At 49.9% G+C, this 14,445-nt stretch overlaps 1 protein-coding gene across 4 annotated transcripts in view; it reads right to left on the bottom strand.

The window, feature by feature from the left end:
* The window catches only part of NFIC (nuclear factor I C), an 89,225-nt gene that overhangs the window by 60,852 nt on the left and 13,928 nt on the right, over positions 1–14,445 (bottom strand). Inside the window, exon 1 of one of the 4 annotated variants that reach the window (XM_033136767.1) lies at positions 1,916–1,962. The exons of the other annotated variants lie outside the window; for them this stretch is intronic. Within the exon in view, the coding sequence (XP_032992658.1) occupies positions 1,916–1,930 (15 nt within the window). The 5' untranslated portion in view covers positions 1,931–1,962. Of the gene's footprint in view, positions 1–1,915; positions 1,963–14,445 lie in introns of those variants that run through there. 4 annotated transcript variants of the gene reach the window in all.

Genomic DNA, 14,445 nt, shown 5'->3' with positions numbered 1-14,445 from the left:
TAACGGTCAGGGATCCCTTTGCCTTTACCTTACCACCTCCCGGGACAGTGGAAAGCTTTTAAAAGCTCTCTCCGGTCTGTGCCAATCTGGGTGCAGCCCAGGGATTAAGCGACGGACCGGGGGGGGGGGGATCAGCAATGAACCAGGACAAGGCTTGAAATCCGATCAGCCACTCCAACAACTTTCCCTCCCGCCAGATTAGCATCGCCAGAAAGATGCCGCCTCGAGCTAATCCGCTTTCGAGAGACCCGGGACGGATGCCCGGGGGCAATCCGGAACGTCGAGCTGCCCCTGCGACGGCTTGGGGGGTGGGCAGCAGCCTTACCCAAGCTGGGAAACCCGCCTCCCCCCAAAAAAACCACACACCCCTCCGACGCTCAGAAACCAGCATGCCAAAAGTCAGGGACCATGACATTGGCTGGAGTTGGCCCCCCACATCTTGCTACACAGTTGGCAGGCCTCTGAATGACTCTGAATCCCAGCCTAGGGTTGCCATGTGTCCTCTTTTTCCGGGACACGTCCTCCTTTCCAGGGGTAAAATTTCCGTCCGGGTGGATTTTTAAAACTATACTTTCTGAACGAGACGTAGACATCACCGGTGGTTGAAAAGATTTGCTTTCCTCTTCTGTTCTGCTAAACCACACCCGCCCGCCCGCCCCCAGCAATATTTCACAGCTTCTATTGCCGGGTGAGACCATCAAGAAGGCTGATGGCCGAAGAATTGATGCTTTTGAATTCTGGTGCTGGAGGAGACTCTTGAGAGTGCCATGGACTGCAAGAAGATCAAACTGATCCATTCTGAAGGAAATCAGCCCTGAGTGCTCCCTGGAAGGACAGATCCTGAAGCTGAGCCTCCAAGACTTTGGCCACCTCATGAGAAGAGAGGACCCCCGGAAAAGACCCTGATGCTGGGAAAGGTGGAGGGCGCAAGGAGAAGGGGACGACAGAGGATGAGATGGTGGGACAGTGTTCTCGAAGCTACTAACATGAGTTTGGCCAAACTGCGGGAGGCAGTGAAGGATAGGTGTGCCTGGCGTGCTCTGGTCCCTGGGGTCACGAAGAGTCGGACACGACTGAACGACTGAACAACAACAACAATTGCCGGGTATTTAAAAGGTAAAGGACCCCCGGACAGTTAAGTCCAGTCAAAGGCGACTATGGGGTTGTGGCGCTCATCTCGCTTTCGGGCCGAGGGAGCCGGCGTTTGTCCACAGACAGCTTTTTGGGTCATGTTGTAGGGGTTGTTTTTCAAAAGTCTGGAATGGATTAATCCGCTTTGCATTGCTTTTCTATGGGAAAGCGCCGCTGCCTTGGTTTTGGAACGCTTTGGTTTCGGAACGGACTTCCGGAACGGATTAAGTTTGAGAACCAAGATGCCACTGTCTTCCTGTTTAAAACCCAAAACCGAGTATCTCCCAGACCCAGCCACACACAGACGCATGACAGATGGCACACACAGCCAGCCAGGATCAGATATCACTGTGCTGGAACCGTCTTCGTGACTCGGCAGAAAGGAATAGTCACTCTGCACATGCTCAATAAGCAGCCCTTCTCAGAAGAAGTCGCGCTGCTAGGGACAGGTGCCGAAGTCAAGCCTATGAGGCGAATTTTAAAATATTGGGAATTCGGTGCTGAAGACGCAGTTTGCGAACTTTCCCTAGCGTTGAGGAGGAGTGGGGGGCAGTCAAAGGGGGGGAAGGGGAACATATCGGAAGACTCGAGATTGCAGAGGAAAAAAATTGTTGGCTTTTCATGAAAGGCACAAGACCAGGCCAGCAAATCGCAGAGGGGGGAGGAATCTATCAGGAAACACAACTTCCTTGTTCTGGGTTGTGGTGGGGGATAATAATGGATCTCTGTGTCCTGACCGAAATCACCCCACCCTCGGGCCTTCCCCCTCGACGGTCCTACTCACCTGTGGAGAGTCCATCTGTCACCCAATCGCCCCCCTCCAGGTGGGACCCCCCAAGGAGGCGGTTTCCAAAAAAAGAAAAAAACACCCCAGGCTAGGAGGAGAGTAACGCCTCTCTCTCTTTCTCTCTCCGATTTAAAAATAGCATGCTGTCCTTTTCTGCCAAGGAAGCGATGTACGCAGGAGGTTGGCTGGCATGGCACTACGGGATCGCCAGACCCCCCCCCCAAGGTCTCCGGGAGTTGAAAAGTGCACGTCCGCCCGCCCCCACGACATGAAAAGGAGCTAAGGAAATTGGCGGGGTGGGGGGGAGAGAGGAAGGAGAGAGAAACAGAGCAGGGAAAGGAGGAGAAACTCGGGGTGAAATGCACATTGGGGCTCTTGCATTTGGGGGAAAGAACCTAGGAAGAGCCAATGGCTCCGCTACTTATAGAACCATAGAATCATACAGGTGGAAGGGACCCCAAAGGTCATCCAGCCCAACCCCGTGCAATGCGGGGACCTTTTCCCCCAACGTGGGACTTGAACCCACGACCCTGAGATTTAAGAGTCTCGTGCTCTACTAGCGGAGCTATCCGGCGTCTTGTCCTCGCCGAGGTGCCCTAAAGCAGTGGATTTCAACCAGTGTGGCACAACTGGAATGCCTTGAACAGTAGAAGTAATAATAATAATAATAATAATAATAATAATAATACAGTGATACCTCGGGCTGCGTTCGCTGTGGGTTGCGTTCCCCATGGGATACGAACGTGCTGAACCCGGAAATACCGGAATGGGTTACTTCCGGGTTTCGGCACGCGCCCATGTACCAAATCACTAAATCGCGCTTTGCGCATGGCAGAAGCGCCGAATCGCGCATGCGCAAAGATGGCGCTTCAGGTTATGGTCTTTTCATGATGCGAACAGGCCTCCAGAACGAATCCCGTTCGCAGCCGGAGGTAACACTGTAATAAATAATAATAATAATAATAATAATAATAATAATAATTTTGACTTCCGAATCACCTCATTGTGCTTTCTAAATACTCTTATAATAATTAATAATAATAATAATAATTTATTATCTATACCCTGCCCATCTGGCTGGGTTTCCCCAGCCACTCTGGGCGGCTCCCAACAAAATATTAAAAATACAATAAAACATCACAATAGGTAAAAAAATTTGTAAAGGACCCCTGGACGTTCAAGTCCAGTCAAAGGCGACTCTGGGGTTGCGGCACTCATTTCGCTTTCAGGCCGAGGGAGCCGGCGTTTGTCCGCAGACAGCTTTCCGGGTCATGCGGCCAGCAGGACTAAACCGCTTCTGGCGGAACGGGACACCGTGAAGGAAACCAGAGCGCACGGTAACGCCGTTTACCTTCCCGCCGGAGCGGGACCTATTTATCTACTTGCACTTTGACTTGCTTTCGAACTGCTAGGTGGGCAGGAGCAGGGACCGAGCAACGGGAGCTCACCCCGTCGTTGCGGGGATTCGAACCACCGACCTTCCGATCGGCAAGCCCAAGAAGCTCGGTGGTCTAGACCTGTGTCCCTAAAATGATGAATAAACCCGGGAAAGCCCTCGAAAAGCTTGCAAAAGGCAGGCACTAAAAGCTGGATTCCTGTGTTGTATGGAATGGACCTATTAATAAGATCTCTGCAGAAGGCCTTCAGTTGCAGAGAGCAGAGATCAACTGCGTATAAGTCGGAGGCAGCGACACCAGAACTCGGGTCCTGCTCTGGGGCCTCCCTTTGGGTGTCACGTGGCCGGCGCCCATGAGATCACGATGCCGAGCAAGATGGACCCATTGCCCTGATCCACCAGCGTCTTCTCAAGTTATCCGAGAGAGGCTGGTCGTTCACACAACTCAGCCACTTAAACATGCTTGCAACCCGGTGCTGCTCGCCTGGGGCGCACGAGGCTCGGCCCCAGGCGACCAGCCAGGGGGCGTTTTCGGCGAAAGCCTGGCTTCGTTCCCCCGCCTCACCCCCACCCCAAGCAGACAACTCTTGTGTCCATCGTTTTGCACGGCTGCCTCCAAACCCTTCCATCCAAGCGGCCGTGGGGGGGAAAACGAGTTACCCTCGGATCCATTCCTCTCCTTTTTGTCTACGGCCTCCCATTCCGGGGTTTTGACGCCACCCACCCCTGTGCCGTCACTCACAGTCCAGTGACTCCATCCTACAAGCATCCGGGGGAGAGGGGGCGGGGTGTGTGTGTGGGGGAGCTGGACTTCTGCAAATCTCTTTCTACACGTTGGCTATCTATAGCCATGAGGTCAGATCTCTCTCTCTTTGTCTCTCTCTCTCTCTCTCTTTCTCCCTTTCAAAAACAAGGACCCAGACCTGCTAAAGAGATTAGACCATCTCAAGACAGCGGAAGATCAGTGCTGTCAAGTATCCCGTTTTCCCCGGGATTCTCCCTTATTTCAAGCAGTTTCCCGCTGCTCTCCCTTATTTTTTATTTCCCTTAAATTTCCCGTTTTTAATGGAAGCGGCTCCTCCCCTGCTGGCCAGGGACTGGGTGGGAAGACCTCGCCTACTTGGGAGAGAAAAGCCTCAGCCCTCAAAGCAAGTGGGAGCCGTTTCCCGTGCTTACAGGGGGGTGTATTCCTCCCCCTGCATCAGCCCCTATCCGTTGCCCCCGAGCCCCTCAGCCGGCCAATAGGGTTAGCTGGCGGGCGGAGCCTGGCTGCCTTTGAGCAGCTGCTGCTTCCTGTCCTGTTTGGATGGGATCAGACAAGAAGACGATGGGGCTCCATTGTGCGGAGCACATGGCTGCCCTCCTCTATGCTCCGCTCCGAGCCCGAGCCTGCTTGGAGTTTACATTGCTGCTCCGCCCACTTTTGCTTCTGGCTCCGCCCACCACTGACATGTGACTGTCCCCGGGATAGGTGAGACGGCTGATCCCTTATTTTCAAATCCGAAACTTGACAGCTATGTGGAAGATGGCTCTTTCGATTTCTTTCGGCCTGCATGCTCAGGTCCCCGTCTTGCCCCGACTTCCTTCGGGGACAACCTCGGCTGAAGCAAACCGCCTCCTGCGATTTGCAGCAACCGCAAGACAAAAGCGCTGGGACGGAGCGGAGAGTGGCTTTCGATAGCGTTTTCCTCCTCCGCGGATTTCTCTAGAGCCGAATTCCCCCAGCAATGTTATCACCAGTGCTATTTTTTGGGAGGTGCCAGGACTCACCATGAACACCTCCCTAGTTCTCTTAAAATGGCAATGGTGCCCACCTGAGAGGTGCCGGAACTGAGTTCTGGCGAGTTCCGGCTGAAAAAAGGCCCTGGTTGTAATGTCACCAGCAGCATTTGGTGCCGAATTCAGCAGCCAGGTAGCTTGCCAGCCATTTGGCAAAAGCCTGGTGCTGATAACTCCAAGGTTGCGGGTTCGATCCCCGTACAGGACAGCTGCACACCCCTGTATTGCAGGGGGTTGAACTAGATTACCTTCAAGGTCTCTTCCAACTCTAAAATAGTCTGAGCGCGTGACAACAATCCTGGCCCCACTGAGCTGGCTACCACTTAGTTTCCGGACCCAATCCAAAGTGCTGGTTTCGACCTACAAAACACAACTGAGGTTGGCGGGGCACGTCCCCATTTGCCCTATCGCACTATCCACCACTGATTTAACACACACACACACACACACACACACACGAGCAACTATCTAGCTTTCCCCATTCATTTTAATCAAATATTCTCGGGACTTTCTGGATAAGAAGTGCCTCCATACTTTCTTCCTATATCCATTGAAACGTAAGTCTGTCGTCGCGCTGAAGTTCAGTTTTTTGGCCAGTAGGGGGCCACGTCAACTCCTGCGTGGCCAACAACAAACAGGGAGGCAGGTGAGCGAGCAAGCGGAATGGGAGGGAAGGATTCTGCTTAAGAGATAGGCGAGGGGAGCCTCACAGAGCAGTTTAACTCTACCCTGTGAAATCTGGCCACAAAAAAAGTTTAACGGAAAGAGGGAGGCATTTCAGAAAACCACTCTCTGAAGACCCTTCTCTTCTTCTTTAAAATTAATAATAATAATAATGATAATAATAATAATAATTTCTGACATATATAAAAAATAAAATAAATTGTCCAGTAGCATGCACACTTCTTCAAAAACACACGAAAGCTTATACCAAGAAAAAACTTAGTTGGTCTCTAAGGTGCTACTGGACATTATATATAGATATAGATAGACTGTGTCAAACCAAACACAGCTACCTACGTGAATAATAATTTTATTACCGATATGTTTGGAGGAAGGGAAAATAGCTCAGTCAGTTAGAGCATGGGATGCAGGTGGCACTGTGGGTTAAACCACAGAGCCTAGGGTTTGCCGATCAGAAGGTCGGCGGTTCGAATCCCCGCAATGACGGGGTGAGCTCCCGTTGCTCGGTCCCTGCTCCTGCCCACCTAGCAGTTCGAAAGCATGTCAAAGCGCAAGTAGATAAATAGGCACCGCTCCGGCGGGAAGGGAAACGGCATTTCCGTGCGCTGCTCTGGTTCGCCAGAAGCGGCTTAGTCATGCTGGCCACATGACCCGGAAGCTGTACGCCGGCTCCCTCGGCCAGTAAAGCGAGATGAGCGCCGCAACCCCAGAGTCGTCCGCGACTGGACCTAACGGTCAGGGGTCCCTTTACCTTTAACTTTTACTGATAATGCCAAGGTTCCAGGTTCGATCGCCGTATGGAACCGCTGCAGAGCACATTCGTGCATTTTTGGAAATTCTCTGCCCACGCTCGACACCAAGAAAGAAACCCCAGACGCAAGCAGTTTCCCCTCTTTAATGCTGACTGTCTTCGGGAGGAGGGGGAAAGGGCAGGAATCGCGAGAAGGTGAAGGAGGTCGATCCAATAGCAATGTGCTTCTAGCGCACTGGACACTTTGCCAATACATCTATTCGTGGCCCAGAAACATCCCAGAAACTATGGATACCGGCGCTGCTGCTGGTCCGTAGATGCTGGCAATGAGGTTCCCAACCAGCCGGTTGTTGCAGGTATTTATTGCTCACCTCACAACAACCCTGCAAGGTGAGCTGCGCCGAGAGCGACGCCCCTGCAAGGAAAGCTAGAAGCATTTGGGACTTTCGAGAAAGAGGTGAGCAAGTGGCGACAGGATAGAGGTTTATATAATACTGCTACAGGTGGGTAGCCGTGTTGGTCTGCCATAGTCGAAACAAGATAGAAATTTCTTTCCAGTAGCACCTTAGAGACCAACTAAGTTTGTTCTTGGTATGAGCTTTCGTGTGCATGCACGCTTCTTCAGATACACTGAAACGGAAGTCACCAGATCCTTAGAACAACAGGACTCAACATGGACACTGGTACCAGAGCCTGCAATAAACCCAGATGCCAACTTTGCTGCCACATAAACCCGGACAACGCCATTACTGGCCCCAACAACATCAAACACACCATCTCAGGACTATTTAACTGCTCATCTTCCAACATTGTGTATGCAATCAAATGCCAACAGTGCCCTTCAGCTCTATATATTGGACAAACAGGCCAAACCCTGCGCCAAAGGATAAATGGACATAAATCTGACACCAGGAATCACAAGACAGAGAAACCAGTAGGAGAACACTTCAGTCTCCCAGGACATTCTACACAAGATCTCAAAGTAGCTGTCTTAATACAAAGGAATTTCAGAAATAGACTGGAAGGAGAAGTGGCTGAATTGCAACTAATCACCAAACTTAAAACCATGGAGAAACCTGGTCTGAACAAAGACATTGGATTCTTATCTCATTATACATGACAAAGCTATCTTTAGCCATCTCACCCCTTGCCTTTCCCTGTAAGACCAATTGCAGTCGTTAACAGTGGTCAACAGGTTTTCCACACCTATCAGCTGATCACCCATTCTCACCATCCTTCTGAGTAATACCCCTCCCCACTCCCTCACTATATTTAAGGGTCTGGTGACTTCCGTTTCAGTGTATCTGAAGAAGTGTGCATGCACACGAAAGCTCATACCAAGAACAGACTCAGTTGGTCTCTAAGGCGCTACTGGAAAGAAATTTTTATTTTGTTTTATATAATCCTGCGTGGCACAGAAAAAGAGAGGAAAGAGGAAAAGCTTTTTCTCCCTCCGAGTGTCGGATGAGAGAAACGACGCCTTCACGTTGTCGGTCTAGGGAACTCCCTTCCACAAGGCGAGAAAGTTAAGGCTACAACGAGAAACCTTTTCTATCACAACTTCATTGTTTTCTTATCTTCAAGAAGCTCCCTCCGTGTTTGATGGCAACAAGTCTACCCCTCCAACCAAAATTCAGAAGTCAGGCGCCGCTTATTCCGTACGCTAAAGGCAATCGTCTCGGTTACTGCAAATGTGGAAAGGATTTGCGGTTTGGTTGCAAATCAAACCCGAGGACTAGAAACCTCCCCGAGTACTTGCAATCTTTTGATCCCTCCAGGCATCCCTGATTCTCTATTCCACCCCCCATCGTTCAGCCCGGACACCGGGGTCCAGCTCCGAGAGCCTTCTGGCGGTTCCCTCCCTGCGAGAGGTGAGGTTACAGGGAACCAGGCGGAGGGCCTTCTCGGTGGTGGCGCCCGCCCTCTCGTCAGATGTCAAGGAAATAAACAACTATCTGATTTTTAGAAGACATCTGAAGGCAGCCCCATTTAGGAAAGTTTTTAACGTTTGATGTTTTGTCGTGTTTTTAATATTCTGTTGGGAGCCGCCCAGAGTGGCTGGGGAAACCCAGCCAGATGGGCGGGGTATAAATAATAAATTATTAGTATCATTAATTACTGTTGTTATTAATCTTACTTTATCTGTAGAGGAAAGCTCAACGGAATAGCACATGATCTGAATGCAGAACGTCCAATGCCATCCAATGGGAGAGATTTCCTTGCCTGGAACCCAGGGCAGCTGCTGCCTACCAGTGTGGACAGCACTGAACTTGATTGAACCGACAATCACACACGGTACAAAAGGCCGCTTCCGGGATTCCCGCTGACAAAACTACAGGAGGTCTTAAGTTACAGGGGGAGGGACTAGATATCGGGGCGGGGGGGGGGACATCAGCAAGGGCCGTTCCACAAGGGGACGGTGAGATCTCCATCCCTGGAACAGCCTCTCTGTGATTTCCAAATCCCCCCCCCACAGAGGGACAGGCTGGATGACCTAGAATCCTAGAGTTGGAAGAGACCCCAAGGGCCATCCAGTCCAACCCCCTGCCAAGCAGGAGACACCATCAAAGCATTCCTGACAGATGGCTGTCAAGCCTCCGCTTAAAGACCTCCAAAGAAGGAGACTCCACCACACTCCTTGGTAGCAAATTCCACTGTCGAACAGCTCTTACTGTCAGGAAGTTCTTCCTAATGTTTAGGTGGAATCTTCTTTCTTGTAGTTTTAATCCATTGCCCCGTGTCCGCTTCTCTGGAGCAGCAGAAAACAACCTTTCTCCCTCCTCTATATGACATCCTTTGATATATTTGAACATGGCTATCATATCACACCTTAACCTTCTCTTCTCCAGGCTAAACATACCCAGCTCCCTAAGCCGTTCCTCATAAGTCATCGTTTCCAGGCCTTGGACCATTTTGGTTGCCCTCCTCAGGACACGTTCCAGCTTGTCAGTATCCTTCTTGAACTGGGGTGCCCAGAACTGGACACAGTATTCCAGCTGAGGGCTGACCAGAGCGGAATATAGTGGTACTATTACTTCCCTTGATCTAGACGCTATACTCCTATTGATGCAGCCCAGAATTGCATTGGCTTCTTTAGCTGCTGCATCACACTGTTGACTCATGTCAAGTTTGTGGTCTACCAAGACTCCTAGATCCTTTTCACATCTACTGCTCTCAAGCCAGGTGTCACCCATCCTGTATTTGTGCCTTTCATTTATTTTTTTTGACCTCTGGAGACTCCCTCCGGAAAGGCGCGTTCCCCCCCCCCCCTATCTTCCTCTCGGCCGAAGCAGAGCAGCCTCGGCCCTTCCCTCTCTCGCCGTCCCAATTTGTTCGGAGAGCGTCACATGCTAAAAGGAAAATAAAAAAAATAACTTGCATATCCTTGACTTGGCCCGGGAGTTGCGGGGCGGGATTGAAAAGCATTGAAGGGGGGGGGTATGGCGAGGGAGGGAGGGAGGGAGGGAGAAGGGCAGAGATAAGATTGCACAACTTTTTTTTTCTTCCAGCCTCCCCAGTCTGGTTGCTGAGCATTGTTTAAAGAAAACAGTGGGCCCTTTCTTTGGAAACAACCTTCCTCCTTCTCTGCCTCCCTCCCTCCTTCCCGCTTGGACTGTGTTCCTTCTGACTTCCTCCGTCTGCTGAGCAGATGCCCTGGACACAACTTTCACTAGAAAAGGGGAAAAAAGGGGGGGGATATCTTCAAAGCAGCCTGCCCTGCTCTTGACCTTAAATACCCCTTACTAGGGAGAATCTGAGAGGGGAAACAAAGCAAAATTGGGCAAAGAGAGCGGGGGGGGGGGGAGGAGGAAACGAATATTCGTGTTCGTTTCCTGTTGTTCAATGAACTCTGGTTAAGGTAAAGGGACAACTGACCATTAGGTCCAGTCGTGTCCGAATCTAGGGTTGCAGCGCTAATCTCGCTTTCTCTCCTGAGAAAGGGGATATTATTATTATTATTATTATTATTATTATTATTATTATTATTATTAGTTGTTGTTGTTCAGTCGTTCAGTCATGTCCGACTCTTCGTGACCCCATGGACCAGAGCATGCCAGGCACACCTATCCTTCACTGCCTCCCGCAGTTTGGCCAAACTCATGTTAGTAGCTTCGAGAACACTGTCCCACCATCTCATCCTCTGTCGTCCCCTTCTCTTGTGCCCTCCATCTTTCCCAACATCAGGGTCTTTTCCAGGGAGTCTTCTCTTCTCATGAGGTGGCCAAAGTACTGGAGCCTCAACTTCAGGATCTGTCCTTCCAGTGAGCACTCAGGGCTGATTTCCTTCAGAATGGATAGGTTTGATCTTCTTGCAGTCCATGGGACTCTCAAGAGTCTCCTCCAGCACCAGAATTCAAAAGCATCAATTCTTCGGCGATCAGCCTTCTTTATGGTCCAGCTCTCACTTCCGTACATTACTACTGGGAAAACCATAGCTTTAACTATACAGACCTTTGTCGTATCGTTTATTATTATTATTATTATTATTATTATTATTATTATTATTATTATTATTATTATTAAATTTATATTCAGGAGAGAATGCCTCTTCTAAATAGAGGCATTCTTTCACTGCTTGCATAAAGTTGAAAATGTTACTTCTCTGAGCAGGGCTTTGGTCCCTGTTGCTAGAAGTCCCATTAATGATCCCTGATTATTGAGCCGTGCCGGATTCTGGGATCTGGAGTCTGGCAAATTTTGGAAGGTGGCAGATTCCCATCCCTGGCCTAGCAGATCACTGTCAGTCGGAGTCATGCCCCGGGGCTGGATGGCCTAGTCTGGGGAGCTGACGAAACACACTTAGATACCTATTCAGGGGTCGGCAAACTTTTTCAGCAGGGGGCCGGTCCACTGTCCCTCAGACCTTGTGGGGGGCCGGACTATATTTTGGGGGGGAAATGAATGAATTCCTATGCCCCACAAATAACCCAGAGGTGCATTTTGAATAAAAGGGCACATTCTACTCATGTAAAAACACGCTGATTCCCGGACCGTCCGCGGGCCGGATTGAGAAGGCAATTGGGCATCAATACATGCCAACAGTGACGATTTGTTGTTCACAAAGGACAGCTGGACATATAAAGGGCCCCATTACCTTCAGTAGCTTAGGGCCTCATCAAACCTAAATCCAGCCCTGCTCCTGGTTGTTTTTTTTTTTGGAAATGCACAGGGAATTGAGAAAAACTTGGCTAAAATCGAAGGACACCAAGACGGCGGAACTAGTAGATTTCGATACACACACACAGACTCCAACATTCGCACCCGCATTTCGAGAAAGACTCTGCTGCTGAAAGACTCTGAGATTTGAATTGGGTAAGCCCACCATGTCTCTGCACGAGTCCCCCGCTCAGAACAGAAACTCATGCAGAAGCAATAGGCAGACCCTCCAAGCACCCCTATTTTCCAGGGACAGTCCTGGATTCACAGAAGCCGTGCCGGTTTCCGATTAGATCCTGAAAGGTCAAGCTTTTCCTTAGGACGTCCCTATTTTCAGGGGAGAATCGTTGGAGGGGATGGAATAGGACGTCCCTCTTTTCAGGGGAGAAACGTTGGAGGGGATGGGTGTCTCTGGGTTGTTGTTTTTCCTGACAGTAAACAAGCAAACGAACAGAACCCGGAGACCAGAAGGTCGGGGGAACCCAGGAGGAAGAAGAAATGCAAAATCATGACCTAGGTTTCTAAAAGCGGCCGCAAGGGAGGAGGTGGCTGAGCCCAGACAAGAGCGAGGGAGAGTCCCAAGGTGCTGAGAGACAGCTGGAGAGAGAGAGAGAGAATTTGCCATCAAGTGCCTGGACCCAAATCAAGCAGGTCACTGCGGCGTCCTGGCTAGGAGTGGCACCAAGTGTGCCAGGGCTATTTTTGGGCCTGGATGCTGTGGGTTTGCCAGCAAGGCAGACGTTCCCGAATGCGAGAAGACCTCTGCGTCCCAAAAAATGTCTCTGCGCAAACTCCTTGCCAAGGGTTTTAAAATCGCTAAATTGGAAGTTGTGTCTTGGGGGAGGCGGGGTGAAGAGAGAGAAAGGGGCAAAACAAACAAACAACATACTGTATTATTATTTATACCCTGCCCATCTGGCTGGCTTTCCCCAGCCACTGTAATAATAATAATAATAATAATAATAATAATAATAATAATAATAATAATAATAATAATAATAATTTATTTTTATTTATACCCCGTCCATCTGGCTGGGTCTCCCCGGCCACTCTGGGCTCCCAACAGATTAAAAACAGAATAAAACATCAAACATTAAAAACTCCCCTAAACAGGGCTGCCTTCAGATGTCTTCTAAAAGTCAGATAGTTGTTTATTTCCTCGACCTCTGATGGGAGGGCGTTCCACAGGGCGGGAGCCACCACCGAGAAGGCCCTCTGCCTGCTTCCCTGCAACTTTGCTTCTCGCAGGGAAGGAACCCTGTATACACATCCAAAAATGCAGGTATTTCTAAAAAATTCAGCTGTTAAGATAAACACTGTCTTAGAAAAAGCGGGACTAATTTTAAAAGCAGCATTCCTTTTCCTTTCAGAGACAAAGACAATGCACTCTGTACCGACTCAGAGGCCCTCTCTCCCTCTTCCTGCACGAAACACAGAGAAATCGGCTCGGGAGATCACCTGAACGTCACCTGAACTTCCAGTGGGCTTCAGAATAGGTCCCCTGATTCACTGACCATCATGGAATATTTTTTATTTTTACTATTGTAATTTCGTGGATACCATCCTCATCCATTCATTTACATCCTGCCTTCCCCCTCCACCCTCCACATCGGGGCTCAGGGAGGCTAAAACAGCCACAGATAAAAACGCAGAGACGCTACAAAGCTATAAAAGGTCGCCATTCATTAAACCCCAATAAAATTAAAACAATATCTATTAAAATGCATGTAGCAGAAGCATCACAACACTATCTTTCCTTTCAAAACGGCAGCTACCTGTTGGAATAGAAAAGACTTCACTTGCCGGAGGGAGGAAAGCCTGGAGGGAGCAGGCCTGGCTTCTCTCGGCAGGGAGTTCCAAAGTTGTCTGGGAGGAGCCAGCACAGAGAAGGCCCCGTCTTGCGTCCCCACCAAGCGAGCCTGTGAGGTTGGCAGGACCAAGAGAAGGGAATCCCCAAACATCTCAGAGCCAGGGCAGGTTCGTACGGGAGAATACAGTTATTCGCATAGCCTGGGCTTAAGCCGTACAGGTCTTTAAAGGACATAACTACCGCAATGCGCTCTCCGTGGGGCTACCTTCGAAGGTGACCCGGAAACTGCAACTAATTCAGAATGCGGCAGCTAGACTGGGGACTGGGAGCGGCCGCCGAGACCACATAACACCGGTCCTAAAAGACCTACATTGGCTCCCAGGACGTTTCCGAGCACGATTCAAAGTGTTGGTGCTGAGCTTGAAAGCCCTAAACGGCCCAGTATACCTGAAGGAGCGCCTCCACCCCGGACACCAGGGTCCATCTCCCGAGGGCCTTCTGGCGGTTCCCTCCCTGCGAGAAGCGAGGTTACAGGGAACCAGGCAGAGGGCCTTCTCGGTGGTGGCGCCCTCCCGTCAGATGTCAAGGAAATAAACAACTGTCTGACTTTTAGAAGACATCTGAAGCATAGGGAACTTTTAAATGTTTGATGTTTTATTTTATGTATTTATTTTTTAATTAAAGATTTTCTTGTTTTACGAAGGTATGTGCAATGCCTCTCTCGTATTTCTTCCATGTAACATTTTTACAATTTCGTTGGGAGCCGCCCAGAGTGGCTGAGGCAACCCAGTCAGATGGGTGGCATATTATTATTATTATTATTATTATTATTATTATTATTATTATGCCCGGCAACAGACCAGTAGGCATAGGAGCTGTTGCAAAAAGGGAGTCACACACTCCCTATAACCAGTACCAGTCAACAGCCTCGCTGCAGAGCTTAAGATCTG

The sequence above is a fragment of the Lacerta agilis genome, chromosome 18, assembly GCF_009819535.1.
Source record: "Lacerta agilis isolate rLacAgi1 chromosome 18, rLacAgi1.pri, whole genome shotgun sequence".
Lineage (NCBI taxonomy): Eukaryota > Metazoa > Chordata > Lepidosauria > Squamata > Lacertidae > Lacerta > Lacerta agilis.
This window is presented reverse-complemented; position numbering and strand designations above follow the sequence as displayed.